General features: G+C 38.4%; 2 protein-coding genes across 2 annotated transcripts in view; both read left to right on the forward strand.

Annotated features, from left to right (window-relative positions):
- The first annotated feature begins 479 nt into the window (after positions 1 to 479).
- On the forward strand, positions 480 to 16008 carry LOC139942237 (uncharacterized). The gene is made up of 11 exons (XM_071939024.1): positions 480 to 995; positions 2620 to 3447; positions 3880 to 4302; positions 5610 to 5726; positions 6264 to 6401; positions 7326 to 7453; positions 9694 to 9901; positions 11580 to 11652; positions 12174 to 12223; positions 13268 to 13434; positions 14498 to 16008. The coding sequence occupies exons 1-11, from the start codon at positions 881 to 883 to the stop codon at positions 14540 to 14542; spliced, it is 2292 nt and encodes a 763-aa protein (XP_071795125.1). The 5' UTR covers positions 480 to 880; the 3' UTR covers positions 14543 to 16008.
- A 3542-nt stretch (positions 16009 to 19550) lies between these two features.
- LOC139941488 (uncharacterized) overlaps positions 19551 to 23355 on the forward strand; it is a 40808-nt gene continuing 37003 nt past the window's right edge. Inside the window, exon 1 of the mRNA XM_071938017.1 lies at positions 19551 to 20190. Within this exon, the coding sequence (XP_071794118.1) occupies positions 20095 to 20190 (96 nt within the window). The 5' untranslated portion in view covers positions 19551 to 20094. The remainder of the gene's footprint in view (positions 20191 to 23355) is intronic.

Below are 23355 nucleotides of genomic sequence, written 5' to 3' on the forward strand. Positions count from 1 at the left end.
AAACATGCCATTGTTAGAATTGTGAACGTGCTGTTAGTGTTTACGAAAACTGGGTCATGTAGGCCTACGTGTGACGATAGAAGGCACCCTGTGACCATGGGAAAACCACGTCGAACAAAAGCACGGCTATAACAAACAATCAAACGTACTTTTTACCACTAAAACATGAAGCGCAAGCAATTTGTTTTTCTTCTGTAGGCCTACATCAAAATTAGCACTATTTCAGTGGGGACATTTATTTCTTCGTAATCGATTCAAAAAAGGGAATCCTCAAAATAAAATTCGGCACAATGCAAAGACATTTGAAGACAGGCAAAAGCCTGCGTCGACATTGGCCTTTAAGTTACCTTTCGCCGTCTTCACTACATTTTCGACACGCCCATTGATATGCCTACTGCATGGATAGGCCGAGGTGCGCACAAACCTCATCTAAGCCGCCCATAGACGCACACGCATGGAGGGGACACTGCGCATTGAAACCCACCTTCAGAGTGTGAAAAGATAATTGCTCACTGAGACCGTGACAAGAACCAGCCTACTATACACCGACTCGCTCAGTTCCCAAGTTCATGAATAATGTCACCCAAAGTGTTCATATCAATACATCAAAAGTCCTTTATTTCTATAGTACAGTGTGTATTGAACACTGCCGCCGATTATATCATAAAACCAGTTCGGTACGGTACAACGCTCAAAAATCAACGACTCAAAACATCCTGATTCGCAATCAAGCGTGGGAAACGTACACTATTAAAAAAAACACGCAGGGATTCTTAGGGGGAAATAACACCAGGATATAAAAAACAAACTCTCAAATCCGTAACAGTTCGTGTCGACCAAGAACAGTGGACAGTGGAGTGCGGCCAAGAGAATTGTACAAATGCATCGCATTATGTATAAGTTGGCGCGGATTGTCTGTTTCTTCGCAACAACTGCAGTGTTTCTATTCAAGGGATGTGTACCGTCGCCCGTGCACAATCAACATTATATTTTTGGTAAGTACATGGTTGTTATGTTTTCTGTGAAGCTTTTTGTACGGTGAGATAGTTATAATCATGAGAACAAAATACAGATTATGAGTGCAGCATTAATATCAGAGGTGGCAGGTCTGGAGTCAGCAGATTGGTTTTGTAATATTCAATATTGTAGGAATAGTTGTGAACATGCGTATATTAACTTCATCCTAACAAAATGGGGCATTCCCCACTTGTAATACCTGGGTGACAATGTTCAGTCGGACCATACTGTGGCATTACTCTCATATTATAGTCGCCATTATTAGAAGACATAATCATAATTCCACACCCTACCTTACAAGGCAGTACAGGCTATCTCAGTAGGGTACTGTCTATATACAAGAAGCAAATACCCCCAGGTTATTCATTTACAGAGGCCTCAGGGCATTTGAAGTAATGAATCAACCCGCATGACAGTTCTTGTTTTTTAATGTGATTTTAGTTGACAGACCGTGTATACGCACAGTAGGCCATTGGCGGACATGTAGTATCCGTTGACGAGTGGTTTCACATGAGATTTTTGTTGTTGTATTATCCAAATGAAATACGAGATAATACACACTGAACGTAACATACTCTTCGTTGACTAAAGAAGTGGTTTTTATCATAAACCAAGAGAGCAGTATAACACGAGTGAAACAGTACCACATGCCTTTATCTTTGAATTTGGGGCCGTACACAAATCAAAGTATTACTATTATTAACAGTCAGTATGCCAACATTCTAAAACTTCTGGTTTATAACTGATCCGTGTTTCGTGTCTCGTAGTGCCATTCTTTGGTCAGAAGGCCTAATGACCCGAAATCATGTGAAATCCAGAATTTGGTTTATTAACGGGGCAGAATCCACGTTAAACTCTCATTTTCCACAAAGCGGGTCAGCCGGACCCATGACTAGGTCCGGCTGACCCAGGGTTAACCAAGTCCCGGGTCCGATTGACCCAGTATTGAGTCCAGCTCCCTGAGACCTGGAATCGGGTTCCGCTCTAACCCCTAAATAATAATCAAAAATAATGAATATCAATATTGCGGAATATCCATCTGTGCTCAAGGCACATGCTTAGAATTAGATAGCACCAATATGGAAAGGAGAAACAGACAAGGAAGAGGGAACGGTAAGATAAAGGGATACACAAGACTACTGAAAAGCTGTTTGAAATAAATGACATTCTATGAAGCGTAATTTGGGAAAAGGCCAATGTTCCCGCGCCTTAAAATCGACCGAATTGCCACCCTTAAGAAAAACTGTGAAAAAAACTATTGCCTGATGAAACGGATCCGTAATTTATTCTGTTCTGGAAGAAAGAATTAATACACGCCTGACCTTATCAGTAGGTTGTAAAATGTATCACGCACAACAAGGCAGAAACAAAACATTTGTCTATGAAATGGCAAACCCTTCCAATCCCTTCGAATAAAGTGCTATGGTCGATTTCATAAAGATCGCTCCATGCCCTAACTTAGGACTAGTCCAAGGACTCTTTAGGAGTTTTTACAAACTCAAGGCTAGTCCTAAGTTAAGACGAGTTGCTCATCCTAACTCGACATCAAACCATGGTCTATCCACTAAGATACTGTAGCATATCACGTTTTTCTAACTTCAGATGTTGTCTTTGACGAGGACTTTAACCCACGGTCTGACAGTGCTCATCACCGTGAGCGTCGTGGGGCTATGACAGGGCGGGGTAATTCTCTCGACACCTGGGCCTGCGAGACGGTCACCTCGCTACCCGATGATATCCGTGCCGAGTTTCCCTTGGACCCGTTCTACAGGAAGTACACCCACGCCTATGGTATCCCCATCATATCATCTGATAATACCGGGGATGCGGCCGTGATCCGTGCTTGCTACACGGTAAGATTTCTCTTAGCGGATCGTAAGGACATTAGGGATTCCATGTTTGACCAGTACGGCCGGGTTGGGGTGATTGCTAAATCGGAACGCACAACTGAAATACCGGAACATAGCCATCTTAACAGTGATTTCATCGATAACCGGGCACGTGGGCTAGGCGGTATACCTAGCATTCCAATAACCACGAACGCAGAGGAGAATCTTTTGTGTCTTTTTTTTGAAGATCGCTGGTTTTTGGAGGATGTCCTTGTCCATGAATTCGCACATTCAATTCACCTCATCTCCCTGGACAAAATAGACCCATCTTTTTCCGAAACCTTGGCAAGTGTCTACACCATGGCTAAAGAGGACAATCTGTTTCCCAATACGTATGCCATCAGCAAGAGAACAGAATATTTCGCAGAAGGGGTGCAGTCATTCTTCAACGTTCAGACGTGTACCTCGTTTCAGGACGGCGTACATAACAACATCTGTACGCGAGACGCATTGATGGACTACGATCCACGGCTGTACAATCTCATTGCACAGGTTTTCCCTTGCAAGAATGTTCTCGTGGATCGCTGTGAAACCAACCAGAGTAAGTCAACATTTTCGATTTAATAAATGAAACTTCCCTCATTATGAGTCCTTGGATCTTGTGGTGTAATACTGATTTGTAGGCAGAAAGATACAATAAAAGTCACATGTGAATGTTTTAGTTTAAAACCGTGTTTAATTGCTGGAAAAATCAGCAAAAAACTGTCACGATATTTCCACATGAATATCGAACCCATCCACGGTTGGCGAAGTTCCAGCGGTCACAAACCGCGCATCTCTGGCCGAAATATTTGTGAATGGACTCTTAACGTTTATAAATATCAGATTCCAACTTGAATCGTTTCTCAGATTCAAATGTTTTGAGGCTCATCTAAAATGACAATTTGTATGCACTACCCTGCGTCTTATTATTTTATTCACCGTTTGTTAATGATTTAAAAGATCTTATTAAATAAATTTGTGATTTAAACAGCGCTTGCAGCCAATCAGGTAATGAAAAGAAACTGCGATATCTCCGCCACGACCGCGGTTCCAACCACAGCTTCCACCACGAACGGAACGCAAACAACAAACGCCGGAACCACGCCCAGCTCCACGGTCGACGCCACTACGGCGCCTACAACACCCAGCTCCACGGTCGACGTCACTACGGCGCCTACAACACCCAGCTCCACGGTCGACGTCACTACGGCGCCTACAACACCCAGCTCCACGGTCGACACCACTACGGCGCCTACAACACCCAGCTCCACGGTCGACGTCACTACGGCGCCTACAACACCCAGCTCCACGGTCGAAGTCACTAGAGCGCCTACAACGCCCAACTCCACGGACAGCGTTTCGGAAACAAGTGCAGTGTCCGTCACCGAAACAAGCACGGAAAATGTCACACAAGGTACGTCCAGATAATAGAACTTACGTATCCGTCACTCGGTGACACTCATAAGCTTTAACACAGTATTTCCCTTCAAGGTACAGTATCTGGGACTACGTTTGAACTACGGGTCCTATACTCCTTTTACATATATAGCACCATGTAATGTAGCCCTATATAGAACTGTTCCTCTGTACAGAATACGTAAGTGTAAGACCACCAGGGCTACATGTAATGGTTTACAAGGTGCTGTGGCGCAATATGCTGCCAATCAAACCAGAAAAATATGACAATCACAAACAAAAAATACGTTTGTGATTTGTAAGGCAAAGCCAACATGATTTACTAATAGTGCCAGTTGTTTATATCTGGACTTTGGGGTAGCCATACACTCGACAAACTCCCAACCAGAATTGATCCAGTTTCCGTATACAAACTGACCCATTTCTGGGTCAATTTGACTCGGAATATGTGTCAAAATGACACAGAAACGGCTCAAACTAAGCCGAATCCGTGTTAAAATTGACTTTCACTTTAACCACTTCCCGGGTCAGGAAATGGGTCAGGCCCTGGGGACCCGGAATCAAGGGTTAATATGGAATCCGGTGTTAATCCGGAATCCAGGGTTAATCCGGAATCCAGGGTTAATCTGGAATCCAGTGTTAATCCGGAATCCAGGGTTAATCCGGAATCCAGTGTTAAAAAAGTATATCTCTTAACAACAATCTACGGATACATTTAAAAGGGGACAGTGAATAACCGGTGTGTTTTCCTTCTAGGTCTATTTGTATTTTTGTAAGACAACTACCCGTCCATATTAGTGCCCAAACAACTTTTTGAGGGAACTAAACGGTAGTCGCATTTTGTTGCAGGAGCCAAGACGAAATGAGCGAAAATCAGGGAGGTGATGATGATGTGGAGGATCATTTTTATGTCTCCCGTATTTGTCGGGGGTGTTTGTAATGTTTGTTATTGTTTGTGCGGGTGTTTGTTTGTGGGTTTGGTTTGGTTTGTTAATAAATGTAAACCTATTTTAAGCATGCATTATGTTGTTATTTTGGGGGGGGGGGGGTTTGACAAGGGCTTGTATACAGAAACTTTTAACGGCATCGTCATAGTACGATAATTGATTTTGTCTATATTTAAAATAAAATAAAAAAGACGATAAAAAGGCAGGTACAGGTTGATAATCATACCGGGATATAACGACACTCGGTATTTAATTTGTCATACAGCCATTCCAATTCATTAATCATTACTAGTTCACAAAACGTCAAATCTCCATTTTGCATTGATATTTATTACAATGTTTTTGTTTTTTTATCTAGTTGATACAGGTTGTGAAAGTCAACCATGCACAAATGCCGGCGTCTGTATTCCGTCCCTCAATGACGGTTTCTCGTGTAATTGCACTCAGAGCTGGACGGGTGAAACATGCGAGTATGGTGAGCAGATTGTGCATAATATTGAGTTACTCTAATACTATATTTCTTTTCAGTATTTACAGCCAAGTTGTTTTGTTGCATTTAAAACCAGAGACGGCCTACTTGAAAGGGAAGGTACACGTTTGGTAATCACTGAAAACAAATATTAACTTAAAAACTTACTTGGTAACGAGCAATGGAGAGCTGTTGATAGTATAAAACATTGTTGAAAACGACTCCCTCTGAAGTAACATAGTTTTTTAGAAAGAGGTAATTTATCACTAAAATCACTAAATTTATCACTAAAGGTGGACCTTCCCTTTAAATAAAATTAGATCAAATCAAATCAAATCAAATCAAATCAAATGCATAAATATAAGTTGATTATTTTTTGAGATAAATTTATACAAAACATAGGCCTGTTTAACCAGATTAAAGTTTTTTTAAAAGTGTTATCTTGCCACCTCCCATATTTTTCTAACTCTTATACAATGCTAAAACCCAGAAACAGACAGTTGTCACTGAATTAAAACCAATGTCATATTCTTCTGCCATCAGATAGGAATGAATGCAAGGAGAAGACAATCATGGAGGAGTGTTCAGCCAAAGGATTAATGTGCATCAATCAATTAGATGGCTACACCTGTCGCTGCCCCTTTGGTGAATACAAAACTGGAAACATGGCCAATTGCAAACGTAAGTAAAAACTTATTCCATTCACAGGGGAGAGTCAAACCATGGAGTAGTACTACCTCCATGGTCAGACTATGGTCCTTTGCCACGGGCACCCGGTTGTCTTAAACTCAAACAGGACCTTTCCCACGGCGCAGAAACTAACGTTTCATGTATCAGAACCGATCGTCTTTTGATGTTGTGATAAAAATCAACCGTGTTTATGTGTGATGTACCCGGGCAATTATTAATTCATAACCCAGCTGTACCTTATACAGTTGCTTTCATTTTCGGTTTCATTTGTTTCAACCGCGCAAATTATTTTCAAGGACATGTTCATGAGTTATTTTCCCACGCACTAAAGAAACATTTCTTGAAGCTTTCCTAAACGTACAGTTATTAATCATCCTCTGAATATGCCTGTTTTACAATTATGATTTCTTATGACATGCATAACTTAAAGTTAGTCACCGGCAAGCATTCAATAAATCATAATATGAGCATGTTTATGCGTAACGAATATGCATTAATTAAGTATTTTATGAACACTAATTTAGAGTCGTTTCCTGCTAACAGAACAATTTATGTACAGGTACATTCTTTCGCCTCCCCCTTATCTTTACAGGTCTGAATGCAATGCACATGCTACCCCTCCCCTGCTTTGTTTGTGCCACTTGAGTTTTAACCGACCAGAACTTTCATGTAATTTCCAGTACAATCGGACGTTTAACGATCATGTTTACTCGTAAAGAAATATAATTAAACAAGTAAATAAATCAGTGAACAAATAAATAAATAAATAAATCTATTAAAATAAAAAAAACATCATAAAATAAAAATGGGCTAAATAAACAAACTCGTCAAAAATGAGAGTAAGTCAGACTAATACGTTATATGTGGGCTAGGATAACAGCAATAAAACATTTTATTGTCTTTGATCTATTTCAGAGGGAACGATATATGGCCTGACTATTTTAATTATTCAATACGAGTCTCATCCTGCCAAATTCACCAACGATCTGCACAATTCTTCATCTGTGGAGTTTCTGGCGCATCAAGGACGGATGCAAATCGCGGTAAGTATTTAAAGACCATGGACACTATTGGTAATTGTCAGGATCAGTCTTCTCACTTGGTGTATCTCAACATATGCATAAAATAACAAACCTGTGAAAATTTGAGCTCAAATGGTCGTCGTAGTTGCGAGATCAGTTCTGGCTTCAGACGCTTGATTTCGAGACCTCAAATTCTAAACCTGAGGTCTCGAAATCAAATTCGCGGAAAATTATTTCTTTCTCGAAAACTACGTCTCTTCAGAGGGAGCCGTTTCTCACAATGTTTTATACTATCAACAGCTTCCCATTACTCGTTACCAAATAAGGTTTTATGGTAATTATCATTTTGAGTAATTACCAACAGTGTCCACTGTCTTTAAGCAGCTTCAACTAAATATTTAGTTATTTATTTATTTATTTATTTGGAGTGTACTGTGCCTATTCTCCTATAGATTTCCGGAATTCTCTTCGTTATTTTAATTTGAACTGCTTTTTGCATGCTTATTACGTGTACACTGTACAGTAATATTTGGTCTTTTCTTAAAATTTGTGTTTATTCACACAATATTTTTAGTTCTTTTAAGATAAATTTAAGTGTTTATTTCTTTATTTATTTTTTTTGTAAGTATTTTGTTTGTTTGTGTATTCATTTTTATATGTATAAGGGCATATTGTAGCTACAGTCCTGACGTTTCCACTCTACCATTTTATTCTCGGAACATACACATAGATTGTTTAGTCCATTGTTCATACAACCGGATGTTTGGGCAGCAGGTTGAAGGATCACCGTAAAATCCTTTGCTTTTCCCAGCTGGAAGAACTATTGGTTTCTATTGCTTGTTTTTGATGGCCGAAGAGAAAAAAAACTAACAATAAAAATAAACCTTAAATTAATTCAATAGGGGGTGATAAGACAGTCATGGTCAAGAAAACAAAATAACAAAAGGTAAAACAAAACAAAACTAAAACTATAAAATACACCACAATATCAGCCGTTCTCTAGGCCTGCGCGACAAAAGTGCTGTAACTAAAACAAATCACTAGAGTAATTCAAAATGGCGACGCGGGAGGACATTGCGAAAGAGTCATGTGTGTCAAGATGGAAATTTGAGCTGTGACACCCGGGAAATGAAAAAGTTCTAATATCGTTTCTCAGTTCCCACAACAAATATTGTTCTTATTATTCTGATCGTCAGTGAGTGGCGTTCATCGTCTTTTTAAAGAGTGTCAAACAAAAATCGAAGTTTTGAAGTTAAAAAACTACTTGTAATGCATGGTCGACGACCATTGCTATATCCAACCAAATGTAGCGTGCACACAACTTCCCTGTCCCATTTCCCAAAAATAATACACAAAATGTGAAGGTTTGGTATAGTCATTTGCCTCTCGATGACGCTGCATCATAATAGTGTCTGTGGATTGGGTGAGACCATAGAGCTATATTGTCAATATAATAGCTCTATGGGTGAGACACAAACAATATATGCTCCGCTAAACAACAAAACAACAAAAGAAATATAGTCACGGGTGGTTTTGAAATCTGACACGTAGCCTTAGAAGAGGCTCATTGTAACCAAAGTTGGCAAATATTAAAATAAAATAAAAATGTAAAAAAATGGTGTGTTGACAACACAAATGCCCCGCTTAGATTGGAATGGCTACACCAAGTCCTTTTCGAATTATTGTTTTAGCCATAATGAGTTTAACATTTATCTGAGGATGTCCCGGAGCAATGGCTTCTGGGGGATCCCACGACCAATACACAAACCAAGTGTGGAGTTGATACGCCAAGTCCTTTTCGAGGTATTGCTCGGACAACATTTCTTTTGTTTTAGCCAAGTTTATCATTTATTTACAGTTTCTTCTAAATATCATGTACACCTTTTTTTTACAATCTTTTAAAGATTGTGGGTACTTTTTGTAACACAAAAACAATATCCATAAATTTACATTAAACTTTACACCGTTTGAAGATAATGATAGTAGGAAGCTTATCTTAAAATGTTACTTGTTGAGGTGCTGTATAATTCTTGAGAAATTAATAAAACAATGTCACGAAACTACGTTTTAACTGCTTAAACAACTTTCGTGACTCATTTCTCAGAAACTCAACTTCAAGCTGTGAGAGTTTAATGTAAATCTGTGGGCATTGTGTTTTGTGTCCTACAAAAAGTTCCCAAACCCTTTAAGCGGGTGTAACTCTAAAACTCATGGGAAAATTATTCAATTCATATTTATATTTTTCCATTTTCTACTCGTAGCTCAATGAAGCTTTTGGCTCCCTGCCTGGATTCATAGACGCCAGTGTGTTATCGTTCTTCAATGGGAGCATTGGTGTCGAGGCGGCGGTCACGTACGATTCTATGTCTACAGTGACTCAGGACGACATACAACAAATCATTTCAACAGGTACTCCTTTCATGGGATCGGACTACAAAGCTGATCTGAACAATACTATAGTGCAACCAGGTAAATGGTTTTCAGAGAACTCGTAAATATAATATTTTCCTTTTAATCATGTGATGGTTGTGTACGGAAGAGTATTGGTGCCACACGAATAAAGCAAAATTCTCTCTTATCGTGTACGTACAACTTATCGTGTATGTACACGATAAGTTTGGACTTATAGTGTACGTACATAACAAGGTTTTGGACTTATCGTGTACGTACGCGATAAGAGAGGGAAACAAATATTCATGTGGCGACAATACGCCTCTGTATAGTTGTGACCAACTTGATCCCTGAAGTTTGAATACGTGCGCGGGACTTGCACCATTAACTGTGATCATTCACAGCAAACGATGTGGTGGACGCAACATAATGCAATTTTTTTTCCGGCTACAACTACGGCTACGGCTAACCGGCTATGTGTCCGAGCCACCATGCCTTGAGACAGGACGTCCCTGGCAACACCTTAAGCAACGCTCGAAGCCCAGCCGCCAACTCAATTTCATGGCCGAGCGGTTAAGAGCACCGGATTCAAGCTCTGCTGTTTGACCAGCAGAGTGTGGGTTCGAATCCCGGTCGTGACACTTGCTACATATCATTGGGGAAGGCACTAAAAACTAACCTCTACAGCGGTTCGGAACTTTTCGTGTGCTCCCGGAACATTCCGGCACGGTTCGCGACGATCCCCCACGCAGCAGGTTTGGGGAGTTGTTACATAAGAGTGGACTAACCACTAGGACCTGGTTGTTATAGATTTTCATGTTTAAAAGATGCAAGCACTGCTTCAGACCTCTTTATTCAAGTACATTTGTAGCAGCAGGTTTGGGGAGTTGTTACATAAGAGTGGACTAACCACTGGGACCTGGTTGTTTATATTTTCATGTTTAAAAGATGCAAGCACTGCTTCAGACCTCTTTATTCAAGTACATTTGTAGCAGCAGGTTTGGGGAGTTGTTACATAAGAGTGGATTAACCACTGGGACCTGGTTGTTTATATTTTCATGTTTAAAAGATGCAAGCACTGCTTCAGACCTCTTTATTCAAGTACATTTGTAGCAGCAGGTTTGGGGAGTTGTTACATAAGAGTGGACTAACCACTGGGACCTGGTTGTTACGTTCGGGTATTCTCCTATGGGCCGAACCGCTGTTGAGTTTAGTATTTAGTGCCTTCCTATAATCGGGGAGGTAGTGCTGTCTGCTCTACTGGCCTGGCTTAGGACTGATGATACCCAGGCCTACATCCGTATGGACTGTAAAAGGGGTAACCCTGTTTCAGCCCTAGGAGTAGGTGGCAACGGCCTCTGGACAAAACTAATTGTAGCCCACACCTTGAAGTGGCCTCAGGCCTTGTGTGTCTGGCGACTTGCATAAATAAAACAAAAATAAAAATAAAATATAAAAAAAATTGGCTTTGTGCTGCTGACTTTTGAGAGCCACCACATATCATACTGAGATGTTATAGAATACTCATCAAAAGAATACTTATTGGCATATTCCACAATGCAACAACTGATACCATATTATACACAGTGGTTAAATATCGCTTCTTTTTCAAAACCAAAACTATAGAGAAAAAAAAGTTGTTTATTCACATGGTGTTACCGTAATTTTAGACATGTTTTAGTTATATCATGGATATTTCAATTATTTTCAATCAGTTCAATAATGGTTATTTTAATTTTATTGTATTGCCTCACAGTCTGTATGGATGGGTTTTGCTTCAATGGTGGAACGTGTGAACTTAGCATGGAACAGGCAACCAGTATCTGCGAGTAAGTTGCAAATGTTCTTCTCTTATTTTTGTAATTTCTTATCCCCCTCTGAAATTAACCAAAGTTGACGATTTGTGACACTTTAAGTTGGCAATTCCAGGATGCCTATAGCGAAAACTGCTGTGTTAAATGATTTTGTTTTTAACGATTTCATAAAACAGGGGGTCCCAATTGCCTCATTGTGGATGTTGCAGTAACAAAGGGAAGAGTAGAAAGTAAATAAAAGACCTGCTTTTAATTCTGTTTGGATGCGATGGGTCTTTCTGAGTGTAAGCATCCCATTTCAGTTGCCGAATATCTATACAAACATACATTTTTTTAAATGTATTTCCAAGATATGCTTTCAAGATGTGTTAATGAAAATTAATCATTTGCTTCAATTCCGTTGAAAGTATACTTGTATATGCAGACAAGCCTTTTCAGAATAGTATGTGTATTGTCAAAGTGTGAATTGAAATGAACTACAAATCATTCTTGGGGTAAAATTTTAACGAATCGTTGTTAATATTGTTTTTCCTCAGATGTCCGTTCGGATTTAATGGAGACAGGTGTGAAATACAAACCGTCACAGGTAAGCATGAAACTTGAATGAGGTGCATGCTGGTCTAGCTATTGATCAAAATCGGACGCTAGACCAGCATGCACCTCTTTCCACACCTACTGCGCTCGCTCGAATATTTTCAAAATGGTTTGTTGCACACGTCTCGACTGTGTTGGTCGATATCGAATTATTCTTCCATGCGTGGAGTTTCCGCGATATCTAAAAAACCCAACTTGTGAAATTTTCACAAGTTGATTTAAGTGTTTACAACTATAGGATTAAAAACAATCGAAAGGTTACAACAACAAAAATTGTGTCTTTAAATCCCACCCGCCAGCTCAGTGGATTTCATCTGATTGTGCATTTGATAAGCTCCAACTTGTCTGGGCAACCTTCTCCACACCCGCCAGTCTCTGTATAATTTAAGATCCACTTCAGCTGTTGTATTGAATGCCCTACGATCACGTACCAATGTAGGATCTAAAGCTTTTGCTGCAACTGGGCCAAAATGCTGGAATCGTCTCCCTCAATCTGTTCGTTTAGCCAATTCCCCGAGTTCCTTCAAATCCCAATTAAAAACCCACCTCTATCCTAAGTTACTCTAGATTGTATCATTGTTAATTGCATTGTTTTGTCTGTAAAGCATGTAGTTTATCTTTTGTTTTGTTGCCATTGTATTTCGTTAGCGCTTTGTATCGCTTTTGTAAAAAGCGCTTTATAAGTAAGGTTATTATTAATGCAAGAATGGAATTTGACACACATTCGTAACGTCACAACAGAACGATTTCGCAAGAGGGCAATCCCCGAATTGGCCTTTGATGAAATATAGGTAGTGTAACAAGCAGACATTTTGAAAATGTTGAAAATTATCTGTTATTCTGCTTATTTTTTTTTTCAATCACAAATTTGTGATGGCCCTAAAGCCAAATCTATTTCTTATGAGATACTGTGTGTCATCGAATCCTCTCTGTCCCATACGTCTTTTCATCATAAAATGCTGACATTTGAACAAATTGTTTTCCCTGTAACAAATATCAAACTTTGTATTTTGATATTTTTTTTTTTCGATTTCAGTGGAGATGACAACTGAACAAATACCGGATTCATCAAGCACCCTTGTGATTGTAGTCATGGTATTTTCCCTGATTGCTGTTGTGATTTGCGTCCTACTCATAATACAGTGTTCAAGATGGCGGCGAGAACTTGATGTTAAATCGATTTCGACCGGTTGCGTTGAAGGAGTGAGTATACGTATTTATCTCAGACCTTTCAAATACAATTTTGTATGGGTATCTGTTGTTTATTTCTTCTGTAATTGTTGTATGTTATTAGAAGCAAAGTGCACCTATATTTTTCGGAACCGTCCATTAAAGGCACTGGACACTATTGATAATTACTCAAAATAATTATTAGCATGAAACCTTACTAGGTGACGATTAATGGGGAGAGGTTGATGGTATAAAACATTGTGAGAAACGGCTCCCTCTGAAGTGACATAGTTTTCGAGAAAGAGGTAATTTTTCCCGAATTTGATTTCGAGACCTCAGATTTAGAATATGGAGGTCTCGAAATAAACCATCTAAATAAACGCACACAACTTCGTGCGACGAGGGTGATTTTTCTCTCATAGTTTATCCCGCAACTTTTACGACGAATTGAGCTCAAATTTTCACAGGTTTGTTTGTGTATGCATAATGTTGAGATACACCTAGTGAGAAGACTAGTCTTTGACAATTACCAATAGTGTCCAGTATCTTTAATGTAGTTTGCTTGTAAAACATAGTTCTTTATTCACTGCTAATTGTTTTGTTTATTTGTTTGTTTGGATTTGGAAATAAAGTGAATTGAATTGAATTGAATTGAATTGAACTGAATTGAATAGTTGTATACAGTAAAACTAATGTTGGGAACCCACAAACATGTGAAAATGTGGTAGCGGTTTTTTTTTTTTAAGATATCACCGGAGCGATAGTATGTCCAAGCGGTAAGAATAAGCCCTTTCAGGAGTACACGATCTAAAGATCTAAGAAGCGGTACTACAGTAACGCTTCTCATAATCAAAATTTGGGGGCCGACAAACTGAATTATTTTAAGTGACTACATTACATCGAAATGAAATGTTTCCGAATTGCTTTATAAAGCTGCTTTGGCCTCTATAACCAACAGTTTTTATTTCCATTAATTTTAAGAGTGATTACTAATACCTTTCTTTTATGTTTTTCAAATTGTACACAATAATCACCGTATTGTCACGATCATGGAATGTATTTTATTTATCATTTTTTATTTTTCTGTTTATTTCAGAGAGGCAAGTACTCCAAAGGATCGCAAGAAAAGGTCACATTGTAGGCCCATTTATCTCTCCACGAATATGTATCAAATGAGGAAATGATTGAGAAAGACTAATGGTACAAAGGTCTCAAGCACAAATAACTTCATACCATCATTGTGTGTATTATAAACTTACAAAAAAGGTGTCGGTGTTCTAAAGTCTAAACGTTATAGAGAGTCTATGTATATAACATGTGAAGTTAATTGCGGTTTTGAAGTTTTGCACTTTTTTTAACAGGGAACTTTGATTATTTTTGTTTTTAAAGGCAGTGGACACTATTGGTAATTGTCAAAGACTAGCCTTCATAGTTGGTGTATCTCAACATATACATAAAATAACAAACCTGTGAAAATTTGAGCTCAATCGATCATCGAACTTGCGAGATATGAATGAAAGAAAAATACACCCTTGTCACACACAAAGGTGTGTGCGTTTAGATGCTTGATTTCGAGACCTCAAGTTCCAAATCTGAGGTCTCGAAATCAAGTTCGTGGAAAATTACTTCTTTCTCGGAAACTATGGCACTTCAGAGGGAGCCGTTTCTCACAATGTTTTATACCATCAACCTCTCCCTATTACTGGTCACCAAGAAAGGTTTCATGCTAATAATTATTTTGAGTAATTACCAATAGTGTCCACTGCCTTTAAGTACTGGAATTTAACTTAATAAAGGGCATTCAGATGATGTCATGATTATTAATGTACCAAGTTGGCTATTGAGATATATTGTTCTTAAATAATAGTATTCAACGTCCGGTTTCAGCCGGAAGTAAAGGTAAAATATATTGGGCCACTCTTTGTGTAGATTTAAACAATACGTGTTCGTATGATGCAAACCTTTTATGTTTTTATACATGCCATTTTTAACTATTATTTGTGGATTATGTTTAGTCTGGTGACTGACGACACAAATATTCGAAAGAGTGGAAACTTTGTGCGGTCAATGTTAGCGTTTTGGTTTGTTGTTTGTTTGTTATGGTATTGGGGGTTGTGTTTGTTTGTTTGTTTGTTTGGTGTGTTTTTCTGTTTGTTTGTTTGTTTGTTGAGAGTGTTTGTTTTGATTTTGTTTTGTTCAGTGTATGAGTGTTTTTGTAAAGATAATTCTTTCTCAAATGCGGTTCTTTTTATTGGCATTATTTTAATTTAATTTTCTTGCCTTTCATTTATCACCCAACTGTTTGAGTTTATTTTTATTATTTTGCCCCGTCATAATTAGTATATCAGTTCGATTATAAACAAATTTTCTGCCCAAGCCTTTTCATTGTAAATGTTACCTTTTATGTAGAGTTTTATCAAATGTAAAGGCCCCAAGTGACCAGCTGTGCTGGATGGGACACCCTCGTTAAATATGGTGTGAAATAATAAATTTCAAAATAAATCCCAGATTGTCCCACAGGCCAAGTGTAAGGCAGTAATCATCATCAATTCGTAAAGATTCTCACTTCATTGATGCGTATAAATACAACAAAATAAAGACCATGAACTCCGTTCTCCTGCCAATTTCTATTATAATTTCAAACACTTTCTCCCGGTCATAATATATGTCATAAAACGTGGGACGAGCTAGACATTCCATGAAAGGTAATTTCCCTCCGCGATGACGTCATCAGCTGGACGTCATATGATATCGCCGATCTGTTGGATCATGTTGCCCTGACACCCCAAGAGAGCCAACCTACGATTTGCCAAGTTCAACCTTAAAGACCCTGGACACTATTGGTAATTGTCAAAGACCAGTCTTCTCCCTTTGTGTATCTCAACATATGCATAAAATAACATACCTGTAAAAATTTGAGCTCAATCGGTCGTCGAAGTTGCGAGATAATAATGAAAGAAAAAACACCCCTGTCATCACACCAAGTTGTGTGCTTTCGAGACCTCAAATTCTAAATCTGAGGTCTCGAAATCAAATTCGTGTAAAATTACTTCTTTCTCGTAAACTACGTTACTTCAGGGGGAGCCGTTTCTCACAATACCATCAACAGCTTCCCATTATTCGTGACCAAATAAGGTTTATGCTAATAATTATTTTGAGTAATAACCAATAGTGTACCCTGCCTTGAAGTGGGTTTTGAAACGTTTTATGGAGGAAATACGATAAAAATGGAAAGGTTTGCGGTAACACCATGTAATGGCTATCTCTAAATGAGTTGTGGTGGTTCTGAAAAGAAGTTGGGTTCAACCTTATTCACATCCGGGAAGCTCTGCCCGCGCGTCCGGTGTGCGGGTGTCCTATGGGTAAATCTGTCCCCCGGAGATTCCGACCACATACGGGAAAATAACATGAACCTGAAGGAGGAGGGTTCAAATGAGGGCGTTATCATGATTAGTTTGTGTACAATTCGCCGTATAGGGGAGAAAATCTCCTGCAACACCGGCTTCCCTCTATTTCTGCTATAGTTTTTCACCGAATCGGTATAGAAGTTATAACTTGTACCGTCAAACATTATACGACTCTCGTAACAATAAACAACAACATTTTTGTTTAGTTCTATTAGTTATAAAAACCCGTATACGATCAACTATAGACGTCGAGGTACCAATGGGTGGATATATTGGTTGCTAAGGGTATAGTTCGTGTGGTTTTCTGGGGAAAATAAGACTTATGAGACGCGCTCTTAACCAGTCAAACGACAGAATGCTTTAGGGGTGTTTAGGGCATGATGCAGTGCACGTACACAATGACAGGAAAGAGTGGAAGCGATCGGAGGATACAAGTAAAAACCAACCTTTATATATAACCATGATCATTACACATAATGACATCATCCACCACCAATATGGTCATTATAAAATTTGCGTTAAAAAATTGTTCTGGGATTAAAGGCATGGACAGCTTATGTAATAATGTCAAAAACAAGTCTTCTCACTTGTTGTGTCCCAACATAATATGCATAAAATAACAAACCTGTGAAAATTTGAACTTAATTGGTCGTCGAAGTTGTGAGAGAATAATGGAAGAAAAACACACGAAGTTGTGTGCATTCAGATGCCTTGAATTCGAGACGTCAGCTGAGGTTTCGAATTCAATTCAAATATTTCAGTGAGAGTATACTTCTTTCTCGTAAACTAGGTGACTTCAGAGGGAGCCGTTTCTCGCAACGTTTTATAATATCAACAGCTCTCCAATGCTTGTTAAATAGTAAGCTTTTCATGCTAATGATTATTTTGTGTAATTACCAATAGTGTCCAATGCCTTTACGGACAAAATTCTCAAACTGAGATCAATGAACTGTGTTTAGCAGCATTGCTAGATGAATTGAAACAATTACCACAACTGAATCATACACCAAGCCTCATGATTGTTTTTTTAACCCACGACTTTTTCTGATGACCAACGTTTCCGACGAAACTATTTGCTGGTAGCACTAGGCCATAGTTGAAATAATGGTCAAGTTTAAGGCACTGGGGTTGTTGACTTCCAACTAACTGAAATTAAATGCAATTGGGTTGTTGAATTCCAACTTACTGTGGATCATTTCCTGTATGAAACACTATAATTTCCTAAAATGCCCCCCCCCCCCTCCCCGCCCCGTTTGCTCACAATCACATAATTTGATTATTTTTGCACTGTATTTTGGGGTGAGCCTATAACAGCTCAACAGTTTAAAGGCAGTGGACACTATTGGTAATAACTCAAAATAATTATTAGCATAAAACCTTTCTTGGTAACGAGTAATGGGGAGAGGTTGATAGTATAAAACATTGTGAGAAACGGCTTCCTCTGCAATCAAGCATCTGACAGCACACAACTTCGTGTGACGAGGGTATTATTTTATTTCACTATTATCTCGCAACTTCTCACCAAGTGAGAAGACTGGTCTTTGACAATTACCAATAGTGGTCAGTGTCTTTAAAAGGCTAACCTACTGAAAATAAAAAATAAAGTATGAGCAAGAGAAATGTTTTGTGGATTTTTTATATTTTTTTCCATTTTTTTTCAGCATTAGCGTTGGTAACTATAATATATGGGAAGCGAATTGTGGTGCAGCCACAGCGGCTTCACAGATATGAACGAGCGCCCTCTGTCTACGTCTGAGTAGACGATGGATAACTAATTGCTTACTTGGCGGTTTGCGTTCGGTATTGGTGGTTAAGATTGCCCCTTTAAGCTTTTGGTGATATTTTGAAGTCAGAACAAAAAAATCGAGAGTTGTAACAATCAATACAGATTCAAAGACTTTTAAAAACAAATGTTAGTAATAATATCGGGAAAAAATCTTCACTCTCATCAGCACTGACTCTCATTATAAAGCTAATACAAAAACTGTCATAAAGTTAATACAATCGAAACAGGCTGTGATGACTTCTTTAAAAAAAGCATGTACTTTGTGGGGGTTATTTTCTTTTAAACGTATACCCGTGTTTAAGGGAAACCGGAAAGGGAGGGGTTAATAATTAACTCATTTTAAAATATTTTCTTTCCATCGAAATAAACGAGAAAAGCAAAAAACAAAACTTTAATTTAAAGGGGTTTATAAGTAAGCCACACGTGACAGGTCAAGGTATCTAAACTTTGACCGAGTTGTGCAATACTTGATTAAACGTCATAATTCGTGCCTTTGAAATGTTTCAAATCACAAAGCTAGCATAAACCCTTAATCAACCATTACAACTGCAAACTGAAGAGGAAAAAAGCCTTACTGATAGCACTTCAAGACTAACTAATTTATAAGAAAAACTGCATGAGCTTCGTAGCAATAAACAACAGCTTCCTCAGATGCAATGAAAGGAAGGGACTCACGTAGTACAGTCTATATATATACATGTTCAAGAACTGCAAAGTATTACTTTTGATTTCCAAACATAGATACCTTTATCGCTGGCGCCCTAAGTGGCCCTAAGTGGCCCCAGGGAACCGAACTCACGTCGCGCTATTATGGGAACTGGGTCATGACAACTACCAGGCACCGCTACCGAGGGACTAGAGCATGTCTATGCTCCCTCCCATGCTCTCTCTGTTTTGTTGGTGATGTGTGTGGGTTTATTAAGTTCAGTGAGAGTACGCATGCATGTACATGTACACGTACATGTACATGGATGTCTTCTATCAACTCAACGGAATGACCCAGGGATCATATTGCTGGATATTGGTGATGTGTCGGCGGGAAATTACACCAGATAAAAAAAACCTCACATGTGTCAAACCAATAAGAGAATACTGACACATAAACTTTGCTGCGACGGGTTATGTCGTACGATAATTAAATCTGCTAACCTGAGCAACACTAATACTGCGTAGTTCATCCTTCACTGAAGACGCTATCTTGCAACAGCTGTTCTTTCGTGTATGAGTTTTGCTTCTTGTACGAAGTACAAATCCATTGCCGCTCACCCCTTACCAATCACAGCAAGATATGTCTTCACAAACTAAACAACAGTTACGGGTTCATACTTATTGACATCTGCCTTTGGTTAGCGTACGAAGTGCTCATGGCCCGTTCTTCTTTCGGACTATAGATATTAAAACCGTACAGCTTGCGAGCAAGAGGGAGTAAGGCAACATTTCTGAAGGAAACTGGAGTGAACTAAGTGCTGCAGCGTATGATAAGTTAGATTATACTCAAAGATGAAAGTTGGGTCGTTTTTGATATGTCTGTTGTGTTTACTTGTAATGATAGACACAATGGTAGGAGCTCGCAAGAAAAGACGAAGGAAACCTAAGGTAAGTGATCCATGAAATAATACTTATCTAATATTATTTTGTGATAACACTTTTACAATCAAATTATTGAAAATGTACATTTGGGGAAGAGTATTTGGTGATTTTTTGCTCAAGTCATCTTTTTTACGAATGGACTTCGAGAAATCATTCTTGAAAATAATTCTCCGTTCATCAAAGGGTCAAATTCGCCTATTCAATTTTCATGTTGACAAAACCGATTACCAATTCATTACCCGTGAGGTACCCCGACCTCGGTCCGTGAGGTACCCCGACCTCGGTCGTTGATGGACCCCAAACCAAAACCATCCCGGTCGGTCCGACTGAGTTCCAAGTAGGCAGTGACGTGCGCGCAGTTTGGGCCTTTTTTCGGCATCGACCTTCAATGTTACCTCTTGTAATGAAAACAGGTGTTCTTAAACCCAAAACAGGTGGTGAATCTATAATATCCAGCTTAATGACTCTATTGAAACATTGTACAAAAAATGGTGTGTGTACATCGTTTTGCACTTATTGTTTGCTTCTTGCCAAGCTCTGCTAGCTAAATTGTTTCAGTGACATCGATGTACTTCTTTGATATGTGGCAAATTTGGTTCTCATTCATGTACGAAAGATTCTGCTGACAAAACGCAGGGTGAACAAGCATTACAAAAAATTGATAAAACATAATTGGTATCCATCACAAACACCTCTTTAACTTTAGTTCTAAAACTTAATATCGACTTAACAACCTTTAAAATTATCGAGATAATAAAGAGGTTAAAATCCTTCCTAAGGTTTCTCCTTCCACGGGAAAACAGCCCTAGCTCAAGAAGTTTCCGGTTTGAAGTGAGTGTATAGATGAGCCCCCCTTTTTACATATTGATTACAAACAGCGGTTAACAGCCACTAAAGGGTACAGTAATTTAATAGGGAAGATTTTAAAACATTCAATAAACTAACAACATCTAAATATTTAAAGAAAACCTGTTGAAAGATAAAAGAAATTTATATAAAACGACATAAAACTTTTTTTTTTTTTTTAATAATAAAAAATAATAATTGATATTAAGTTTAGTGGGAAGGTACACGTTTGGTAATTACTCAAAACAAATATTAACGAGCATTGGAGAGCTGTTGATAGTATAAAACATTGTGGGAAACGACTCCCTCTGAAGTAACGCTGCTTTTGAGAAACAAATAATTTCTCACTAAAATAATAAAAGACTTATAGTTTATTCCTATCTGAAAGCACACAAACTCGTCTAACAAGGGTGTTTTTTTCTTTCATCATTTTCTCGCAACTTTGATGACCAATTGAGTCCAAATTTTCACAGGCTTGTTATTTTATGGTTATGATGGGATACACCAACTGGTCTTTGACAATTACCAAACGTGTACCTTCCCTTTAACATTTATATGTAATTGATGTATTAAAGTTTAACATATTTTTTTTACTAAGCTCCCCAATGTAAAGTTGTACCATATTTCTTCACCAATTGACAAGCGAGACGAATGATGCATACCCAACCCCTGCTGATTGAGCAGGAATAAACATAATTGGGACATAATTATTGTCAGTTGATTTACACCAAACAACTGAAATTAACTCGGCACGAAATCAACTTCGAGGTATGTCATTAATAAGATGACGACACAATGTATGCCAGAAGGTGATGAAGGGTCACTGCAAGTGCAATGTATTGTGTGGAAATAATCACTGAAACCTATGACTGCCGAGTGACAGAAAATTTTGAAACATTTTTAATTTACAGCGTGTTAAAAAACAATATTGAACATTTTACAAAAGACACTTTTCCTTTTTAAAAACCGAAGGCCAAGTCAGGACTAGTCAGGACTGATATTCGCTTTCTAAATTACAATAAATAGTCCCTTGGGCATGTGTGTCAAAAACTTATTGAAATGAAATTGTTTCCTGTGGCTACACTCTAAAAATCCCCCAAATTGACCCGCATTCCGGGTCCCGTGGGGGGTCTAACCCGCTTCTGGGTCAATATGGAGCGGAATCTGTGTTAAGATTTGGGTCAAACTGTCTTTGAAAGTTGGTTATATACAACAAAAATTAACAAGTTTACCTTTTTTTTTTTGCGGGTCAGTCTTACCCAGGAATGAGTCAAGATCCCTGGACTTTGAATCCGGTTAAATGCCAGGTAGTTTTAAGAGTGTACAGAGAGCCTCTATTCTTCTGTTTTACCATTTTAGAAGCGATTGTGTTCACTAAAAGAAAAACATGTTCACACTAACCTAAAAAAGCATACGATTGTGTAGCGCTGGTCAGATAATCTTATAATGTATATTACAGCGGGGTTCTAATCGGCATACTGTCAATTTGTTCGTACTGCCAAGTATTGAGTTTCAAGGAAAAAAACGAGAAAAAAAAACGTGCAGATCTACTCCACACTGTAATTTTAATTTATGTTTACTGGAATTATGTTAAATTGTTATGCGCTCTGGAACAGGCTGGTCCTGGAGAGAGCGCAATATAAGTTTAATCAATTATTATTATTATTACTAAACGGGCTGTTTTCTCTTCAAATATTCTGCACTTTACCATTTTAGACGAGTTGTACTTTTTTAATTCTCAAAAGGATATTACAGATTTTTAACAGGAAAGTTAAGCTCCTTTGACAAAAACACTGATTACCATTTCGGCATGTGCTTCAACATTTTAAGGATTATCCACGTCAACCAATCAAGTGACCATTTCCAAAATGACACATATACAACCAACGCTGAAAAAGAACCTGTCCTTTTAAGGACAAGGTGACTGAGATAGTGCCACTGGATCCGGAAAAGAATTATTTTAAGAGTTGTGCAACCACAAAACATCCGCTGAGTTTATGTCTGGTTAAAGGCGGTTGACCATGAACCCCTGTAGTATCTGACCCACGAGGTGGTGGCATGAGTTTGGATACCAGTCTCTGGCTACCACTGGTTTCGGTATCGCCTCGACTCATGAAAACGGAGTGTCCAGATTTATACTTAAAAGTACAACATAGGTAATATTAATTTTGACAAGCAACCTTGTAAAGAGGGTTTTACACCATTGGTAATGTACTTTACAGTGATAATCATGGTATTTGGCCAATATAATGAATTCTGACAGTGCAAATTAATTAAACCATAATTTAATTTCGAGGGTCAACAATCAAAACCTTGTTAAAAATT

The sequence above is a fragment of the Asterias amurensis genome, chromosome 9, assembly GCF_032118995.1.
Source record: "Asterias amurensis chromosome 9, ASM3211899v1".
Taxonomy (NCBI): Eukaryota; Metazoa; Echinodermata; class Asteroidea; order Forcipulatida; family Asteriidae; genus Asterias; species Asterias amurensis.

Excerpts from the sequence above, each read along its gene's own strand:
- LOC139942237 (XM_071939024.1), top strand. The coding sequence starts at position 881 with ATGCATCGCATTATGTATAAGTTGGCGCGGATTGTCTGTTTCTTCGCA. Across the intron at positions 7,454-9,693 it reads AAGGACGGATGCAAATCGCG|CTCAATGAAGCTTTTGGCTC; the intron begins GTAAGTATTTAA and ends TTCTACTCGTAG. Across the intron at positions 12,224-13,267 it reads TGAAATACAAACCGTCACAG|TGGAGATGACAACTGAACAA; the intron begins GTAAGCATGAAA and ends TTTCGATTTCAG.